The sequence below is a fragment of the Salmo salar genome, chromosome ssa18, assembly GCF_905237065.1.
Source record: "Salmo salar chromosome ssa18, Ssal_v3.1, whole genome shotgun sequence".
In the NCBI taxonomy this organism is placed as follows: domain Eukaryota; kingdom Metazoa; phylum Chordata; class Actinopteri; order Salmoniformes; family Salmonidae; genus Salmo; species Salmo salar.
In genome coordinates, this window is record NC_059459.1 from 9,171,564 (window position 1) to 9,193,419 (window position 21,856).

The 21,856-nt window shown below is 44.7% G+C and overlaps 1 protein-coding gene across 1 annotated transcript in view; it reads left to right on the top strand.

The window, feature by feature from the left end:
- LOC106576788 (DNA nucleotidylexotransferase) overlaps positions 1 to 21,856 on the top strand; it is a 172,898-nt gene that overhangs the window by 110,429 nt on the left and 40,613 nt on the right. The window contains exon 8 of the mRNA XM_014154191.2: positions 19,258 to 19,360. Coding sequence (XP_014009666.1) covers positions 19,258 to 19,360 — 103 coding nt within the window. The remainder of the gene's footprint in view (positions 1 to 19,257; positions 19,361 to 21,856) is intronic.

Sequence of the window (21,856 nt, forward strand, 5' to 3'; positions counted from 1 at the left end):
CAAAAAGTGAAACATTGTCTTTGTTCATATTTCCATGAAAGCTGTACATCACCAGGGTACAAAGACTGTCTTTGGGTCATTTTTGACCTGGCAGTTATAAAATCATTTACACACCACAAAAACCACAAAGATACACAAACACACAATGAGAAATTGAGATTATGTGTGCTACTGATTGAACTCAGACAAAACGATAGTTACCGGCGTTGTAACTCCAGTTCTATGAGTGGAGCGGAGCCCCATAGGGGAGCTCTGCTCCTAGTGGCTCGCCCTGCTGCCTTGGCAACAAACAGCCTGAGAGAAAATGATGCACACACCTCCAGCCAACAGGAGTACAGGTCTCCCTATATTAGGGGACGCTTCCCTTCAATCAGCATCCCAAAAAACAGTCTTCAGCGAGTCTGGGGGCTTTAAGTCCTATGGGGCTCCGCTCCACTCGTAGAACTGGAGTTACAACTCTGGTAAATATCGTTTTATATCGTGGAACTCTGCCACATAGGGGAGCTCTGCTCTTAGTGGTTTAAGGCGGAGCGCCCCGTTCCCAATAGAAACCATTTCACTAGAGGGTGACTGAAGACGGTGTCTCTGCCAAAACCCTCATGACAAGCTGAAATCGCTGCCATGAACACCTTGATGGTGACGGGTGAGCGCTGTTTGTCAAACATGAACTGTAGGAAAGAGAGCACACTCTCAACCTGACAACTCACGGGGTCCACATTTTCTGTGGCACACCATTGTGAAAACACGTTCCATCTGCTGGCATACATCCTGTATGTGGAACTGGCACGCAAGCCCTGTATGGTTCTGATTACCGAATCAGATAGCGCACGGTGCTCTAACCTGTCCCTCTCAGGGACCAGACCCTCAGTGGCTGGCCGATTAGAGGAAATTGCTCTATCATGCTTGCAGCCTGAGACATCGTGTTCTCTCGATGTGGAATTGGCCATGATGGCGCAATCAACATTTGAGTCATCTCTGCGTACCACGGAGCCCCTTGGCGATCGGGGGCTATCAAAATGATTGACAGACCTCCTGTTCTCACGTGGGCTAGCAGTGGGAGAATGCAGGACAGCAGTGGAAATGCGTACAGGAGAACGTCTGGCCACAGGTGCGCAAAGCATCTATCCCTAGTGGCACTTCGTCCTGGGCTCGTAGAGAAAACGATAGGGGACATTGCGTGTTCACATGTGATGCAAACAGGTCCACCTTGGCTCTCCCGAACCGTTCCCATATTTGGAGAACAACGTTAGGGTGCAGTTGCCACTCGTCGTCTCAGGGACCCCCTCGAGACATGAGGTCTGCTCCAACGTTCTGACAGCCTGGAATGTGTGCTGCTGTCAACGAGCGAAGGTGCTCATGAGCCCATATCCACAATTCCTCCACCAACCGGTGGAGTGCAGGAGACGTGACTCCCCTTGGCGATTTATATAGGCTACTGTAGTTCGATTGTCCAACCAGACCAGCACGGCGTGGCCACGTAGGGTAGACATTAAGTGGGTCAGAACCAGTAGAACTGTCTCCAATTCCAGGAGGTTGATGTGACGTCCCGAGGGAGGCCACACACCTCCGACTGCCCGAGCCTGACATTTCCCTCCCCTTCCAGTCAGACGAGTCTGTGTACACTGGAATGTAGGATGACACTCTGCCTATTGTGACCCCTTGCGTCAATATGCACGGATCTCTCCAATAGTTCAGATCCGTGCTGAGTGAGAGGGTGTTAGGTATGCGTAACTGGCTGTAAGGGAGTCAGGCACAGCAGAGCAGAATTTGGGTAGCAAATGTAGCCTTTTATTTAGGCGAACAAAAACACGTCACTAAGAACACTAAACACAATACGGGTAACATAAACCAGTGCAACCAGTCTAACGTGCGCATACACAAAAAAATTCCACACACAGACATGGGGGGAACAGAGGGTTAAATACACGACAAATAATGAGGGAAATGTAAACCAGGTGTGTGGGAAAACAAGACAAAACAAATGGAAAATGAAAGGTGGATCAGGGATGGCTAGAAGACCGGTGATGTCGACCGCCGAACGCCGCCCGAACAAGGAGAGGAACCGACTTCGGCGGAAGTCGTGACAGAGGGGAACTATCAACAACTGACGACGGTGCTTCACCGGGTCCAGTCGTAGTTGGGCAAACCATCGCTGTGTTCTGCGCATGTGCAGAAGTCCTAGCGGAACCACAGAGTGGGCAGACAACATGAGACCCAAAAGTGTCATGACAGAATGTGCCGTCACCATGTGATTCGGATAAAACCTTCGTAGGGCTAGCAACAAGGCAGTCGGTCGAGGATTCGAAATTAGAGTCTTCATAGTCACAGTGTCTAGCTGTAATTCCAGGTAGACGATCTGCTGACTGGGCCAAGGCGGACTCTTTTCCCAATTCACAGCGAACGCCAGACGTGTGAGATCAATCACTGTCTGTGTCGTGTGTGTGATCGCCAGCTCTGCTGATGGGGCCAAAACCAGAAGGTTGTCTAGGTAGGCTAATAGCCTTATCCCCTGATGGTGCAACGGTTCCAATGCCGCCTCCACACATTTGGAAAAGGTGCGAGGTGCCAGGGTTTACCCGAATGGCATTCTCGCTTACTCGTACGCCACCCCTTGAAAGGCGAAACACAGAAACTTCCTGTGATGCTTATGTACCCGCACATGAAAATATGCATCCTTTAGGTCTATGCTTACACAAAAGTCCCTGTTGTGAATACATTCCAGTAGACGTTTTGTCGTAAGCATTCAAAAGGGCCGTTTGGCTACGCTCTCATTGAGAGTGCGTAAATACAATATTGACCTCATTTCCCCCGTCTTTTTTGGCACTAGGAAATAGGGTGAATGTTCCTTTGCTCTTGGGGAACTACTGTGACCGCCTCCTTCGCCAAAAGAGCCACTAATTTCTCTGGTGTCTTCATCACCGTCTCAACCACACCTGAAAACAGGGGGGCGGGGGGGGGGTTCAATGGAATTGAATGGCATAACCCTTCTTCAGCGTCCGACTTAGCCAGGAGTAGAGGGTGCAGCTTCGCTGCCACTCCCAATAGTGCTCTGAGAGCAGGAGAGCACTGTCTGTGGTACAGACAGTAGGAAGGACCTGTATTCCTCTATGGCCCAAGCTGCCGCTGTCCCCCGACACTGAAGTGGTGGGACAGGCCAGGGTGGGCTGTGAGAAGCGGGGGCGCCGACACTTCGGTTATATGTGTAACCTTGTGGTTCCAGCCCTCCGTGAATGCAGCACGGGTCTGAGCAACACTAACGGAGGCATCTGGCTGAGTTAGTGTGCCGTCTCCCAACAGCGATTGCATGATCGGCCCAACGTGTACGCAGGCTGCTCTTTAAACCCTTAGCTACAGTGGCTTGCAAAAGTATTCACCACCCTTGGCATTTTCCCTATTTGGTTGCCTTACAACCTGGAATTAAAAATGATTTTTGGGGGATTTTTCGTATATATCTTAATCTCACTTTCTAGCTACGAACTAAATATACTTTCCTGCAACCCGCCTCACCCAATGTGGTACGGATCTGCTATTTTTATTCCTTATAATTGGATCTTTCATCAGGAGCTAGCCAGCTAACTAGCTACTAGTCTTTGTTAGCCATGGCTTGTGGTCTTCACCTTTTTCTCGGTCACCAGCCAGCCAGCCTTAGCTCGGACAACACCTTCCTGTCTGCACAGCGCGATATCAACCCAGAGCATATGGGACAGCTTCTCCCTACCACATCACCGGATTCCTGCCGCTCTGGATCATTACACCAGATCATCGCAGCTAGCTAGCTGCAAACAAGTGGCTACTGTTAGCTAACGCCTGTGTTCCGAAGCAAGCACCAGCTAGCCTTGAGCTAGCCTCGAGCTAGGCCCATATACCAGCTAATTCTAGGGCTACAATACCTCGTTTGCCAATTGGCCTGGACACTTTATTGCCCACACGGAGCCCCGCTGATCCATCACGACTGGACTGCCAACGTGATCGCCCAATGTGTTCTCAACAGGCTATACTGTTACGATGTCACCGAAGAACCTTCTACTAGCCCCAGCCCACTAGCTTTTCTGAACGCTGTGTCCCCTGCTCGCCTAGTGTAATAGTGACTACCGAACGGCACCCTGACTCACCTATTGCTGCTCTTTTGACCCTATGATCACTCGGCTACACAGCTGATGCCCCCTGGACTGTTTCAATAACACGGTACATCATTTTGTTTACCTGTCGGCCCCAGCCTAAAACTCAGGTCCTGAGCTCTGCCCATTCGTCGCCATTTACCCATTGTTGTCTTAGCTCTCCTGATCAACACCTGTGTTTGCTTTATGCCTCTCTCTAATGTCAATATGCCTTGTCTACTGCTGTATTGGCTAGTTCTTACTGTTGTATTTCACTGTTGAACCCTCAGTCCTGCTCAAAATGCCTTAGATAGCTCTTTTGTCCCACCCCACACACATGCGGAGACCTCACCTGGCTTAACTGGTGCCTCCAGAGCTTCTACTTTTAAAAATCCACCTTTGCAGAAATAAGTCTCTCACTGTTGCCGCTTGTTGTAGACCCCCCTCAGCCCCCAGCTGTGCCCTGGACACCATATGTTAATTAATTTCCCCCCATTTACCTTCAGAGTTTGTACTGTTAGGTGACCTAAACTGGGATATGCTTAAACCCCAGCCGTCCTACAATCTAAGCTAGATGCCCTCAATCTCACACAAATTATCAAGGAACCTACCAGGTACAACCCTAAATCCGTAAACACGGGCACCCTCATAGATATCATCCTGACCAACCTGCCCTCTAAATACACCTCTGCTGTCTTCAACCAGGATCTCAGCGATCACTGCCTCATTGCCTGCATTTGTAATGGGTCTGCGGTCAAACGACCACCCCTCATCACTGTCAAACGCTCCCGAAAACATTTCAGCGAGCAGGCCTTTCTAATCGACCTGGCCCGGCTATCCTGGACGGATATTGACCTCATTCCGTCAGTAGAGGATGCCTAGCTATTCTTTAAAAGTGCTTTCCTCACCATCTTAAATAAGCATGCTCCATTCAAAAAATGTAGAACTAAGAACAGATATAGCCCTTGGTTTACTCCAGACTTGACTGCCCTTGACCAGCACAAAAACATCCTGTGGTGTACTGCATTAGCATCGAATAGCCCCTGCGATATGAAACTTTCAGGGAAGTTAGCAACCAATATACACAGGCAGTTAGGAAAGCAAAGGCTAGCTTTTTCCAACAGAAATGTTATTGTAATTATTTCGCCACTATGGCCTATTTATCGCCTTACCTCCCTAATCTAACTACATTTGCACACACTGTATATAGATTTTTCTATTGTGTTATTGACTGTACGTTTGTTTATCCCATGTGTAACTCTGTTGTTTGTGTCGCACTGCTTTGCTTTATCTTGGCCAGGTCGCAGTTGTAAATGAGAACTTGTTCTCAACTGGCCTACCTGGTTAAATTAAGGTGAAATAAAATGTAAAAAATTAAAATAAATATAAATAAATATGCAGAGTGTATAAACAGTGTCAAATAAAATAAAATGTTATTGGTCACATACACATATTTAGCAGATATAATTGCAAGTGTAGCGAAATACTTCTGTTCGTAGCTCCAACAGTGCAATAGTATCTAAAAATTCACAACAATACATACAAATCTAAAAGTAAAAGAATAGAATTAAGAAATATATAAATATTAGGATGAGCAATGTTGGAGCAGCATTGACTAGAATACAGTAGAATACAATATATACATATGAAATGAGTAAAACAGCATGTAAACATTATTAAAGTGACCAGTGTTCCATTATTAAAGTGACCAGTGATTCCATGTCTATGTACATGGGGCAGCAGCCTCTAAGGTGCAGGGTTGAGTAACCGGGTGGTAGCCAGCTAGTGGTGGTGACTAAGTTCAGGGCAGGTTACTGGGTGGAGGCCGGCTAGTGATGGCTATTTAACAGGCTGATGGCCTTGAGATAGATGCTGTTTTCAGTCTCTCGGTCCCAGCTTTGATGCCCCTGTACTGACCTCGTCTTCTGGATGACAGCGGGGTGAACAGGGCGTGGCTCGGGTGATTGATATCCTCGATTATCTTTTTGGCCTTCCTGTGACATCGGGTACGGTAGGTGTCCTGGAGGGCAGGCAGTGCGCCCCCGATGATGCGTTCGGCAGACCACACCACCCTCTGGAGAGCCCTGAGGTTGTGGCCGGTGAAGTTGCTGTACCAGGCGGAGATACAGCCCAACATGATGCTCTCAATTGTGCGTCTGTAAAAGTTTGTGAGGGTCTTAGGGGCCAAGCCAAATTTCTTCAGCCTCCTGAGGTTGAAGAGGCGATGTTGCGCCTTCTTCACCACATTTCAGATCGTCAGTGATGTGTACACCTAGGAACTTGAAGCTTTTCACCTTCTCCACTGAAGTTCACGATCAGCTCCTTCATTTTGTTGACGTTGTTCCTGGCACCACTTCACCAGGGCACTCACCTCCTCCCTGAAGGCTGTCTCGTCATTGTTGGCAATCAGGCCTACTACTGTTGTGTTGTCTCCAAACTTCATGATTGAGATGGATGCCACGCAGTCATGGGTGAACAGGGATTACACAAGGGGGCTGAGCACGCACCCTTGTGAAGTGGAGGGGTTGTTTACTACCTTCACCACCCGGGGGCGGCCTGTCAGGAAGTCCAGGACCCAGTTGCACGGGGCGGGGTTCAGACCAAGGGCCCCAAGCTTATTGATGAGCTTGGAGGGTACTGTGGTATTGAAGGCTGAGCTGTAGTCAATGAACAGCATTCTTACATAGGTATTCCTCTTGTCCAGATGGGAAGTGTGCAGTGCGATGGCGATTGCATCATCTGTCGATTTATTGTTGCGGTATGCAAATTTATTTGGGTCTAGGGTGTCAGGTAAGGTGGAGGTGATATGACTGTTAACTAGCTTCTCAAAGCACTTCATGAGGACAGAAGTGAGTGTAACTAAAATGCAATGTACAGTAGTAGAAGTATTAGAATGAGCTATGTCGACAATACAGTAATATATAATATAATCGTTTCTTGAGGCCCTTGTATTCCTGCAAACTCTATAGCCTATAACTGTCATGACACTTCAGTTGGAGATGTGTGTTGAGGATTCGTTGATGCTAGTGATTTGATGGTTGTGACATTAGCCTTATTGAGAGGACAGCTATGGAAGGCGGGTACAAGGCTTAGAGCGGTTTGTTGGGAGGATTATAAATAGATAAAGAGAAAAACTGTCTCTGCCACTTCAGAGTGTGAAAAGACTGAGGTGTCAATAAGGTGCTGTTTTTATTAGCAATGATGTTGTCACAGATCGCAGCCATGACTTTGCATTTGTCTCTGGCTTTTCCACCTTAAAAAATGCATTAGCTCAACTTGCTCCATTTATCTGAAAATGTCTCTGATTTGTGGAATAGTATAGGGAGTATTTGAATTACTTATAGTGTTTATAGAGTTCTCTCTGGCATGTTAAGAAAGTTTTTGATGATAAGTCATCACTTAAAGACAATTTTGTTAGGAATTTTGGAAAACAACATATTGCTAGATGCAATTACACGTATCACTTACTATAGTAACAGTATGTGGACTTGCCCATTACAGTATGTTCAGGTGTGTCATCTTAGCCAACAAAGCAACTGTTCCCCAAAATGCTCAGGAAAATAGGAGATAGGAGCTGTTAAAGACACCACATTAAATGAATCAGGAAAACACAGCGGTTGGTTCTCTTGACAGGTATTTCTAGCTGCCGTACTATAGCTAACTTAAAAGTTTTTTTTATGCGATTATAAGCACAGCAATACATCTGACAACTCAATTTTTTCATATGGTCACCCTTGTCATCTACTTGTACATATCCATGTATATTTTACATATTCTTTACACTTTTTCCTCACTCAATAGTGTTATAAAACGTCTGTAACTACACATCAGGTATACAGCTTACTGTAGTAGTTGTAGTTATCTCAGAAACTGTTGTTGTTTAGGTCGCAGAACTGGAACACAGCCAGGGTTTCTAAGTACAGCCTTTAAAAAGGCCATCCGTCTTTCTTTCCAAGAAGTCATAGAAGGGCACTTTTAGAGTCGAACCGTTGGGTCGGAGTGGATGCTTAAAGCTAAGTAAGAATATAGTGTTGTCAAGGCATACCATAAAAAACCTCTTTGCCGGGAGAGAAAGACTGACATGCTGTCATCTCTTTTTCCGCTGACTGAGGTTTATTCATAGGAAGTATCTGCCTACTGTAGACGAAGGAAAGCCTCTAAACTGATGCCATGATGAGCTGACTGGACTGTAAAAGCTGCTTCTCCTTGGTAACGGAGCTCTCATCCTAAATTAGCTCCTGGAGCATACACTTAGATAAACCCCTTGGTGTTTGAGACTTGATTGGAGGTAAACTGAATTTCTGCTGATGATTTTCCCCCTCCAGTTTTGCTATTCATGACACACACTTACGTTGTGCAGTCGAGTACATTTTGCTAGCACAGCAGAGGCTAGCTCAGAGATTCACTTAACCACACTGCCTTAGTATTAGGTAGAATTGTGTTGTGGCATCTTTGCGTTGCTAATTAAGGACGTTGAATAAAGTAGTGCCCATTCAGCAGATAGTAATGTGCTGTGTGTTTCCAAAAAGTCTACAAATCCTAGCTATCTTTCTCACGTTGCAACTTCTGTCTCTCATTGAATCAGAATGTGGAACTGAGAAAGATAGGCCTCAGTCCATGGCAATTCACTTTAAATTACTTGAACTTTTCAATTTGGCACATAATGATATATATATACTCAGTTGTAAGTCATAATATTGGTAAATCGTTAGAGGGAAGTGTTTTTCAATTGGCTTACGCAAGAGATTGTCAGTGATTGTGTATGCCTGTGTCAAAGTGGCCATAGTGATTTCAAAGCATATCACGCCCTGAACCAATCTCTCACAATAAAGCTGTGACTTTATCTAACAACGTGAATGCCCCACCCACCTGAGGATCTGTCTTTTTCAGCAATCTATTTTCTGTTTTTCAGGGGCGCAAAATCCACTCGTCACTTAAATCTTGCTGGATTGATTACTTTCATTTTACTCCTGCAACTCTTTTATACTCTTGCTTCTTTCTGCCTGTCGTTTATCCACGCTAACGTTACGGACCACGGAAATGTTTGTAATGACCTGTCAAACACACTCCGGTAATAGCTGAAATGGGCTCAATGGAATACATTGGCTTTCCGTTGCATTTATAAACTAAAGCTTCGTCGGGGACTTAACGCACCGTCTCGACACTTACAGAAAGAGAAGAGATATTTTGTGGAATTGAAAAAAGTATTAATTTAACACAGTTCAAATGTTTACAAATTAGATGCACTGAAATTAAAACAAAATGAACACTCAGATTATAGAGCTCGCCGTCTTGTAGTCCTAAAAAACTGAAATAATTTACCTCTGGTTGGTTCAACCACTCCTATGGGGAAAACGAATGGAAAAAGAATAGAGTTTTGGGATAACCGCCGAAACTAAGGCCTGAGTGTCACGACAGTGACGGATGGTGGCGCCCCTCCTCGGCCGGGCGGAGCTCGGCGGTCGTCGTACTAGCTACCATCGATCCCTTTTTGTTTCACTTTCGTTTGGTTAGGTCTAGGTAGGCACGCACCTGTTTTGGGTTAGTCATTAGTAAGGGGGGGTTATTTAGGTTAGCGTAGGATGTATGTGGTTGTACGTGATTGTGTTGCTTGTCCGGGTTTTGTGTGTTCGTAAAGGAACGCGTACTGAGTTTTTTTCCTTCTGCCCGTGGTTTCTTTTATTTGTGTACACCACCGCAGAATCTTTCAGGGCTGCGCCCCTATACCTTGTCGACCACGTACAGTGCTTCCAATAAAGAAGTGTGGTCACGAACTCTCTCTGTCTCCTGCGCCTGACTCTACCTCTCCTGTTGTTTCTCGAGCCAGCCCGTGACACTGAGGTTGAAACAGGTTTAGGAGATCTTGTTTTGTTCTATGAGATAATATGTCAGTTAACATGACCTTTATGAATTATGAAGCCTATGTACTTTGTGCTTTTTTATTACATAAATGCTTTAAAATTCACCAAAGGTGATGTTAGCTGACGAAGATAATCTCATAGAACAAAACGTTAAGATCTATGCCTGTGTTTACCACAGACCTGATTTTTGGCTTTTAACTCCGATGAACTCCATTTTTCCATAGGCTTTGTCCAACGAACCATGTCGGAGTTAGTGACTACGAAAAGACGCCATTACTATTGCTCTCTATTTTGACATTATGTCTGATCTTGCAGGTGTAAAGTTTAGATGTAATCTAGAGCCAAGCATGTACACTTTTTATTTAAGGGTTCCCTGCTATTGATACACTTGTTGAATTATGCAAGAGAACGCTGTCGTATGAACGAGACCAAGGCGCAGCGTGTGTATCGTTCCACATATTTATCTGTGAAACTATGCAAAACATACAATAAACAAAGCAACAACAAACCGTGACGAAGCGGTGAAACATACACTAACTCAAAATAATCTCCCACAAACACTAGTGGGGAAAAATAACAACATAAACATGAACCCCAATTAGAGACAACGATGACCAGCTGCCTCTAATTGGGAATCATACAAAAACCCCAACCTAGAAAAAAGATCCTAGAACACAACATAGAAATTTTTAACTAGACAAAAAACCCAACATAGAAAAAAGAAACTAGAACCAAACAGAAATAAATCAACTAGACAAAACCCCCCAGTCACGCCCTGACCTACTCTACCATAGAAAAATACAAGCTCTCTATGGTCAGGACGTGACAAACGCGACAACAATTAATGAGGCAGTCTAGACAGCGCAGGTGAGTCCTGGAAGGGTAGACCAAGCAAGTGTTTGGTGGTTGCACATGTTCCATCCCTTAATATTACTATATTTGTATATGCAAATACAACCTGTGTATTTATGCAAATTCGGCACATACTTTTCTTTATTTTAACACAAAACATATTTATTAAATACCTTATACAATAAGAAAATGTATATGAGTGCATTCTACGAAAATAAAAGTGCAATTTGAAAAATCCCTGAAAAAGTTTTATGTGCTGTAATTCAGTCAATATCTGATGGATTATAAGAATTATAAGCGTTTGAAGTATCTTCATCCATTTTCCAGCTGTTGCATTTATTAGAATTGTTTTCCAAACCTTTTAACAATTTCGATGACCATTGCTACTTTTTCTTCAGTCAGACTAAACATGTGAGCAAGAAACTGTGTCTGCAAGGTATACTTCCCTGCTGTGCTACAGCTGAGCTAGAGAAGCATTAGCATGCCTTGTTGAGCTCTAAATGGCTGTTGTCTAATTCCTCGCCCACTGAATTAGAAACAATGACCTTTTGCTGCAGACTTCTGCCCTCTGTTTTTCCTCTCCTTTTTCTCCCTTTGTTGCCCTGCTGCTTTGTCGCTCTGAAAATTCAGATGGCGGAGGTGGCGGCAGCGCACAAGATCAAACTAGGTTCCTTGCCGCGACCAGAGCTTTAAGACACAGGGGCCATTTTGTTCTTGTTCAGCTGTGTTGTTAACTGTGAGATGGACATTTATGACTGCATGATTTTGGGCACCTGTTGATCAAAACGGGGCGATCAGGAACTGAAATAATCTTGTGGTTTGCCTCAGTGCCCTGGGCTGACACCAGCAGGGTAATATAGAGCCACCTTAGCCCAGGTTCTGTGGGGGCATGCTGCTCCTCTGTACAATACCTATGGGATCACAATCAGGAATAACTTCGCTATAACCTTTGAGGGCCAACCAGACCCTGCGCCAGGATAAAGTGACTAAAGGGGCAGTTGAAATCGGTGAGGGGGGCACAATTTTGGGGGGTGCTTGCATTGGAATTATATTGAATTCTGCTTATATCACGCTATACCACAATAAACATAACGTTCAAATGCAGAGACTCTGAGACCTTGAGTGCTGGCGTGAAATCTGTAACCCATCTCCGTTGCTCTGTATCAGCACAATGGACAGCACCCTACACAGTAAAGCAAAGCCTATTTGGCAATGAATATAGGCCACAATATATAATTTTGAAAAGAATAATGGGCAAATGTTGCACAATCCAGGTGTGAAAAGCTCTTACAGATTTACCCATGAAGACAGCTGCAATCGCTGCCAAAGGTGCTAATACAAAGTTGTAACTTAGGGGTGTGAATACTTGTATAAATTAGATATTTCTATATTTCATTTTCAATAAATGTAGATTTTTTCACTTTGTCGGTATGGGGTATTGCATGTGGATGGGTGGTTTTATTTGTGATATCCATTGTGGCAGTGGCAGATTAACTGGTTAGAGCTAAATAGGCTAATAACACTAATGCCTTTTACAGCTAGCTAAGAAGCTATCTAAACTACTGGTGGTTGGGCGAGGCAGAGTTGAGTGAAGCAGCTTCAACCGTAAACTTGACCCTGTCCTTATAAATCTTATAAATCAAAAATGACATGTGGAAGTGTATCTCGTATTTCACGTAGCCTAGCACGTTATTCACGTAGCCTAAGCGCCCAGTGGCTTTCCATAGCCCCTCTACCCTCAAACACACACTCTGTGGCGCGCTCTGACCATGGTGCTGATACAGCGCATTGTTCTCTTTGCTCCTGTTATGTCTAGTGGAAAAGCTACACTGTTGATGTCATCTGAGCCTGAGAATCTAGTTGAGCGGGTGGGTTCCCATGATTTGGAAATGTTCATGATTTGGACATGCTCCGTAGATCATCCTCTCAGGGAAGATGATTCCAATTAAAATCAAATCCTAGCAGAAGAATGGAGGCCTCCAGATCTCTTCTCCGATTGGTTGGTTGAATAAGGTCTTCAGGCCTTTTGGTTCAGAAACAGTTTGCTAAGGTTGCCCTAATAGGAATCGACATATTTCACTCAGCTCATCTGGCATTCAAGGGCACATCTGTGTGAGATACGTATCAAAGCTTCGGTACATGTCAGATACGACACGTATACCCATTAATCTATTAAATAGCCTTACAATTAAAAAAATTCTATTCACTTATGTCTGTCTATCTGTTCACTGCCCACATTTCTGCTGACATTGAGAGGCAGCCATGCTCAGTACGAGTGCTCTTTATTACAAGTCGAAAATGATGATTCTCATAAAAGTGAAGGCTTTTTCTGACAACCGAGGCAACAAAAAGAGAGCTTTTGAACTTCATTACACAGCACAAATTGCTTGTTTGAATAATAAAAAAAGTCAAAGCCAATTAATAGGCAAGGCAGGTCACCCGTGATACAAGTCAGTATTCGACGTCCATCCATGTCTGAGGACGTCGGGAGATGACGTAGAAACCGACCACTAGGGCAACAGTGAGAGCTGTTACCTTCAAGTAGGTTAAGGTTTAGCTAGGGGGTTGTGGACGGGAATGGCAGATTGTCAAAAGCATCTGCCCTTGGTTTGAGAGGTTGCATGTTTGAATCCAGCGATAGAATGTATTTTTTAACGTTTTTGATTTGAGCCTATCCCAAACCTTAACCCTTACCTTAATCATTCAAAGTTAATTCCTAACAATAGGAATTCAGAGTTAATGCCTAAACTTAACCCTAACCTTAATTTTAATTTGTAAATGCCGAAACGTAACCTTAAACACTACAAAATTTGAGGTTTGAACTTCTACATTTTGAGAAACATGGATGAACGTCTAATTCTGCTGTGAGACTGTGAGAGCTTGTTGAAAGGCTCCCTGCTCCTAATGGTCAGGCTGCTATGTAACGGGTGACAATTCTCCTTTAATTATTTCCTGCTTTCACTGACTGGTGACAATAGTCTTAAAGTGGCTCTCTAGTCTCCTTTTCATCTCATTTAACAACTGATTTACCAGTATGTCATGACATATAGTGGCTTCAGAAAGTATTCACACCCCTTGACTTTTCCACATTTTGTTGTATTACAGCCTGAATTTAGAATGGATAAAATTGAGATGTTTTGTCACTGGCCTACGCACAATACCCCATAATATCAAAGTAGAACCATGATTTTTGAAATGTTTATTAATTAAAATGAAAAGCAGAAATGTTTTGAGTCAATAAGTATTCAACCCCTTTGTTTTGGCAGGAGTACATAATAAGTTGCATGGACTCACTCTGTGTCCAATAATAGTGTTTAACATGATTTGTAATAATGGTGCCAGAGAGGATGGCTGACGTTTTATGGGCTCTTAATCAACCGTGTTATTTTGATTGTTTTTTCACGTTATTTGTAACTTATTTTGTACATAATGTTGCTGCTACCATCTCTTATGACTGAAAATAGCTTCTGGACATCAGAACAGCGATTACTCACTTTGAATTGGATGAAGAATTTTTCTTTAATGAGTCGGACAAGAGGGATTTACTCCAGACACCCAAACAGGCCCTCATCCCCGTCATTCGCAGGAGAAAGTTACGGAAGTTTCACGGAAGGAGATTGGAGTGCCTTGTGAAGATCAGGCGACGACTGGCTAATCTGCCTTTGCCATCGGTACTATTGGCCAACGTACAATTGCTAGATAATAAAATGGACGACCTAAAAGCACGGGACATTGAAAACTGTAATATCTTATGTTTCACCGAGTCGTGGCTGAATGACTACACTAATAACATACATCTGATGGGTTATACACTGTACCGGCAGGATAGAACAGCAGCCTCTGGTAAGACAAGGGGATGACGGTCTATGTATATTTGTAAACAACAGCTGGTGCACAATATCTGAGGAAGTCTCAAGGTTTTACTCGCCTGACGTAGAGTATCTCATGATAAACTGTAGACCACACTATCTACCAAGAGAGTTTGCATCCATATTCTTCGTAGCTGTCTATTTACCACCACAAACTTATGCTGACAGTAAGACCACACTCAATGAGCTGTATACGGCTATAAGCAAACAGGAAAATGTTCATCAAGTGGCGGTGCTCCTAGTGGCCAAAATCCATTTTACTTAATTTCTACCAGCATGTTAAATGTGCAACCAGAAGGAAAAAACTCTAGACCACCTTTACTCCACACACAGAGACGCATACAAAGCTCTCCCTTACCCTCCATTTGGCAAATCTGACCATAATTATTTCCTCCTGATTTCTGCTTACAAGCAAACGTTTAAGCAGGAAACACCAGTGACTCGGTCAGTAAAAAAGTGGTCAGATGAAGCAGATGCTAAGCTACAGGACTGTTTTGCTAGCACAGACTGGAATATGTTACAGGATTCTTCCGGTGGCATTGATGAGTACACCACATCAGTCACTGGCTTAATTAATAAGTGCATCGATGATGTCATCCCCACAGTGACTGAACGTACATACCCAGAAGCCATGGATTACAGGCAACATCCGCACTGAGCTAAAGGGTAGAGCTGCCGCTTTCAAGGAGTGCCCGGAACCCGGAAGCTTATAAGAAATCCCGCTATTCCCTTCGATGAACCATCAAACAGGCAAAGCGCCAACTCACGATTAAGATCAAATCATACTACACCGGCTCCGATGCTTGTCGGATGTGGCAGGGCCTGCAAACTATTACAGACTACAAAGGGAAGCACAGCCGAGAGCTGCCCAGTGACACGAGCCTACTAGACGAGCTAAATCACTTCTGTGCTCGCTTCAAGGCAAGCAACACTGAAACATGCCTGAGAGCATCAGTTGTTCTGGACGACTGTGTGATCATGAACTCCGCAGCCAAGAGACCTTTAAACAGGTCAACATTCACAAGGCCGCAGGGCCAGACAGATTACCAGGACGTGTACTCTGAGCATGCGCTGACCAACTGGCAAGTGTCTTCACTGACATTTTCAACCTCTCCTTGTCTGAGTCTGTAATACCAACATGTTTCAAGCAGACCACCATAGTCCCTGTGCCCAAGAACACTAAGGTAACCTGCCTAAATGACTACCGACCCGTAGCTCTCACGTCTGTAGCCATGAAGTTCTTTGAAAGGCTGTTCATGACTCACATCAACACCATTATCCAAGAAACCCTAGACCCACTCCAATTTGCATACCACCCCAACAGATCCACAGATGACGCAATCTCTATTTCACTCCACACTGCCCTTTCCCACCTGGACAAAAGGAACACCTATGTTAGAATGCTATTCATTGACTACAGCTCAGCATTCAACACCATAGTGCCTTCAAAGCTCATTACTAAGCTAAGGACACTGGGACTAAACACCTCCCTCTGCAACTGGATCCTTGACTTCCTGACAGGCCGCCCCCAGGTGGTAAGGGTAGGTAACAACACATCCGCCACGCTGATCCTCAACATGGGGGCCCCTCAGGGGTGCGTGGTCAGTCCCCTTCTGTACTCCCTGTTCACTCATGACTGCACGGCCATGCACGACTCCAACACCATCATTAAGTTTGCTGATGACACAACAGTGGTAGGCCTGATCACTGACAACAATGAGACAGCCTATAGGGAGGAGGTCAGAGACCTGGCAGTGTGGTGCAAGGACAACAATCTCTCCCTCAATATGATCAAGACAAAGGAGATGATTGTGACCTACAGGAAAAGGAGGACCAAGCACGCCCCATTCTCATCGATGGGCTGTAGTGGAGCAGGTTGAGAGCTTCAAGTTCCTTGGCATCCACATCACCAACAAACTATCATGGTCCAAGCACACCAAGACAGTTGTGAAGAGGGCACAACAAAACCTATTCCCCCTCAGGAGATTTGGCATGGGTCCTCAGATCCTCAGAAGGTTCTACAGCTGCACCATCGAGAGCATTCTGACTCGTTGCATCACTGCCTGGTATGGCAACTGCTCGGCCTCCGACCACAAGGCACAACAGAGGGTAGTGCGTATGGCCCAGTACATCACTGAGGCCAAGCATCCTGCCATCCAGGACCTCTATACCAGGCGGTGTCAGAGGAGGGCCCTAAAAATGGTCAAAGTCTCCAGCCACCCTAGTCATAGACTGTTCTCTCTGCTACCGCACGGCAAGTGGTTCCGGCGCGCCAAGTCTAGGTCCAAGAGGCTTTTAACCAGCTCCTACCCCCAAGCCATATGACTCCTGAACATCTAATCAAATGGCTACCCAGACTATTTGAATTGCCCTCCCCCCCTTATACTGCTGCTACTCTCTGTTATTATCTATGCATAGCCACTTTAATAACTCTACCTACATGTACATAGACTCAGCAAAAACAGAAACGTCCTCTCGCTGTCAACTGCGTTTATTTTCAGCAAACTTAACATGTGTAAATTTTTGTATGAACAACAACATTCAACAACTGAGACATAAACTGAACAAGTTTCACAGACGTGACTAACAGAAATTGAATAATGTGTCCCTGAACAAAGGGGGGGGTCAAAATCATAAGTAACAGTCAGTATCTGGTGTGGCCACCAGCTGCATTAAGTACTGCAGTGCATCTCCTCCTCATGGACTGCACTAGATTTTCCAGTTCTTGCTGTGAGATGTTACCCCACTCTTCCACCAAGGCACCTGCAAGTTCCCGGACTTTTCTGGGGGGAATGGCCCTAGCCCTCACCCTCTGATCCAACAGGTCCCAGACATGCACAATGGGATTGAGATCCGGGCTCTTCGCTGGCCATGGCAGAACACTGACATTCCTGTCTTGCAGGAAATCACGCACAGAATGAGCAGTATGGCTGGTGGCATTGTCATGCTGGAGGGTCATGTCAGGATGAGCCTGCAGGAAGGGTACCACATGAGGGAGGAGGATGTCTTCTCTGTAACGTACAGCGTTGATATTGCCTGCAATGACAACAAGCTCAGTCCGATGATGCTGTGACACACCGCCCCAGACCATGACGGACCCTCCACCTCCAAATCGATCCCGCTCCAGAGTACAGGCCTCGGTGTAACGCTCATTCCTTCGACGATAAACGTGAATCCGACCATCACCCCTAATGAGGCAACACCACGACTCGTCAGTGAAGAGCACTTTTGCCAGTCCGGTCTGGTCCAGCGACGGTGGGTTTGTGCCCATAGGCGACGTTGATGCCGGTGATGTCTGGTGAGGACCTGCCTTACAAGAGGCCTACAGGCCCTCAGTCCAGCCTCTCTCAGCCTATTGCAGACAGTCTGAGCACTGATAGAGGGATTGTGCGTTCCTAGTGTAATTCCTAGTGTAATTATTGTTACCATCCTGTACCTGTCCCACAGGTGTGTACCTGCTGCTCTTTAATTATTTGTTACTTTTATTTCTTCCTTTTTTAAGGTATTTTTCTTAAACATGCATTGTTCATTAAGGGCTTGTAAGTAAGCATTTCACTGTAAGGTCTACACCTGTTGTATTCGGCACATGTGATAAATATATTTTGCTTTGATTTTGGAATGACTACTTCATGTCTGTACCCCACACATACAATTATCTGTAAGGTCCCTCAGTCGAGCATTGAATTTCAGACACGTATTCAACCACAAAGACCAGGGAGGCTTTCCAGTGCCTCACAAAGAAGGGTACCTGTTGGTAGATGGGTAAAAAATAAAAAAGCAGACATTGACTATCCCTTTCACACCCAGTCAGCAGTATAAAGATACAGGTGTCCTTCTTAACTCAGTTGCCTGAGACCAATGTAAACAGTTACACAGTTTAATGACTGTGATAGGAGATAGCTGAGGATGGATCAACAACATAGTAGTTACTCCACAATACTAACATAAATTACAGTGAAAAGAAAGAAGACTATACTGAAAAAATATATATTCCAAAACATGCAATAAGGTACTAAAGTAAAACTGCAAAAAAATGTGGTGAAGAAATTTGCTTTATGTCCTGAATACAAAGCATTATATTTGGGGCAAATCCAACACAACACATCCCTGACACTCTTCATATTTTCAAACATGGTGGTAGCTGCATCATGTTAGGAGTATGCTTGTCATTGTCAAGGACAAGGGAGTGTCTTTATGGTTAAAATAAACGGAATAGAGTTAAGCACAGGAAAAGTCCTAGAGGAACCTGGTTCAGTCTGCTTTCCAATAGAAACTAGGAGACAAAAGGTTCCTCTTTTTGTTCTCTATTGGGCCTCTATTTTTCCTCAAGGAAGGGGGGGGGGGGGGCTGATGACATCACGGACAGGGGAGGCTGATGACATCACCCAATCCCAAACAGAAAAACGCTTTGAATGCCCTTACAGTTGTGCCTAAATAACACTATTTGCTCAAAACATATTTTTTTAGCCTTTAGTTTGTGTACTTTACTGTATTTATACTTTGGATATCGCTTTTCAACAGTAAAAAATGTTTTTTAAATCGATGGAGGACGTCTTTAAGTCACTTTCTGTCCCACAGGGGGAAGGAGTACGGGCACGATGTGGACTTCCTGTTGACCATGCCTGTGATGGGAAAAGAAGAGGGGCTACTGCTTCGTGTGATCGACAGACTTAGAGACCAGGTAAGTTTGTGTACTACTGCGTACATAAAAATCTCAAGGTAATCAAAAATTATAGCAATTATACACGATATACAGTACAAAAATAAATATCTGTCTCCTCTCCTCACCTAGAGATAGAAGGTTACAGAGTGGTTAGTCACTCTTTACCAAGATCAATAGTAAAAAAAAAAGCTCAGCACAGTGATGTTTGGATTATGGCAACCTCAACGGTTTTAAGACATCGAGTGGAGTTTCGGGTTTCACTTCAGTAAAGGTTGGAGTGTGGAGTTACGGTAAAGGTTGAATCTACCTTAGAGTCTGTTTTATTATAAAGGTCAATTCTACTTCCTTGCATCCTTGAAATGTCAAGACATCAAACTAACAGTTGAAAAGAGAGTAAAACCCTTGATAGCAGTGCTGACAAAGAACAAATGTTTTGTCTCCCACAAGGTATGGAAATTGTGATTCCTCCCCCCCACCATCCTAGTGCACGCAAACTACCGCAATGACAGAGAATGATGTGCCTAACCCTCTTAAACATAAGGGAAATCATTATTTTTCAGACACCGAATTTTCAGAAAAAGGATGAAAATAATGATCACAAAGTACAATAGACAAAGATTATGAAAGTTTATCCCCTGTTTGTAGACTTGAGGGTAATAAGAGCAGAGGAGAAGACGAGAGGGCCAAGGCGAATTGGGTTAGTGACCTACTGTGTGGAGATGGAGAAAATGATTGGAGGAGAGGATGATTACAGAGCCAAGTGCATATGAGTTGACACGTAAGGAGGCAATAAAATCACATTCACACCAATATCGAGGGCCTTGGTCAAGGAAAATTATTACAATTTGGCCTTAGTTTATACAGTTTGAGAGAGAGAGAGAAGTGAGACAGTGAGAGGGAGGGAGGGAGGGAGGGAGGGAGGGAGGGAGGGAGGGAGGGAGGGAGGGAGGGAGGGAGGGAGGGAGGGAGGGAGGGAGGGAGGGAGAAAGAGATGGGGTGGGCTGAGACAGTCATCCCTCCTCAATGGATGTCGCGTTGGAGAGGCTAAAAAGAGAGGAGTGTTTGATGAAGAGCAGGGCTGCGGGTCTTGCTGCAGGCCTCTCTTTGTCATCGCTGCCTGTGTTTAAAAATACATCTCCCTCCCTCCTTCCACCACTTCCATCCGCCCCCAGCCTTCATTTGCTTCAGAAGGTCATCCTGTTGATAATTACCTCCTATGCTAACGTGTGCCCTGTTATATATATATATACACACACACACACACACACACACACACACACACACACACACACACACACACACACACACACACACACACACACACACACACACACACACACACACACACAGGTCTACAAAACTTGCTGATGGTTACTGCTGGTTCTTCCCACCGTTGGGTGAGGAGAAGAGAGGGGAGGGTGGAAAGGAACTTCCCATAATGGGTCCCTTGGCACGGCGGAAGAATGTGACGAGTCCACAGGGAAGGGAACACCAGAGACCGTGATTAAGTGGAGGTAGCAGAGGTTGACTCTAAGTCGTGTAACCTTGTCATCTGTGATCTGGTCCTCCGGGGGCCACATGTCTTTGACTCTTTGCCGAGGCCGAATATCATGGCCATTTTTTCTACTTTAGCCCGGGGGAGGTAAAAATACATATATCTGGAAATGTCCTTGTTAAAAGGGGCTTCATCATTTTTTCTGTTGGTTATGAAAGTATAACTTGGGGGCAAGAGCAAGATCAGCCAGACTTTTCTATAGTAGACGGATGAGATGCAGCTATTTGCCCTGGTAATAGCAACAGAGAACGTGAGAGAGCGATGCCTCATCCCCCATACACTAATCATCTGCTCTAACTGTCCGGATGGTGGTTGTAGATTAATTGCCATGGTAGTACACGCTTGCTATTTTTCGCCTTCCTAACACAGAAGGCTATTATGTCCTACCACCAGCGGGTGAGCAAAGTTTGCCGCTTATGACGAGATTTGCATCTCTGGTGGGTTGATTTGCATCTAAAAGCGGGCGCCCCACCAGTAAGGCCGGTGAGCAAGTCTGCTGTCGGCACACCGGAATCGTATCGGAAGGCCACCTGCCTGCTGCTTGCTCGTTGCTAACTGGCTAAATTGAGTACTGATGTAATGATATTATATGATTATGGATATATTGGACCAGAGGCTGCATGAATTAGTTATGTTATGGGATTTGAGTCACGTAAACTGTAAGCTGTGAGGTTAGGACCTGTATGTATGGTAGATTTGCCTTCTGGTTGAATAACCCATTCAATGAGATGACCGATCACCATCACAATGATACTGAGGTTATTGGAAAGTCAGAGACATTTTTGGGTTTAATAAAATCACAATCGACGCAGCCCAGTCGGCAGTAATTTATTCACTGTCCCGCTATATTTAGAATGGTGAAGTTATGGCTTGGCGTGGCATGTTGTTTGCATGACAATTTCCAAATGTCCACTAGGGGCAACACGAGTGCCTGTTACCATCTAGTAGGCTCGCAACAA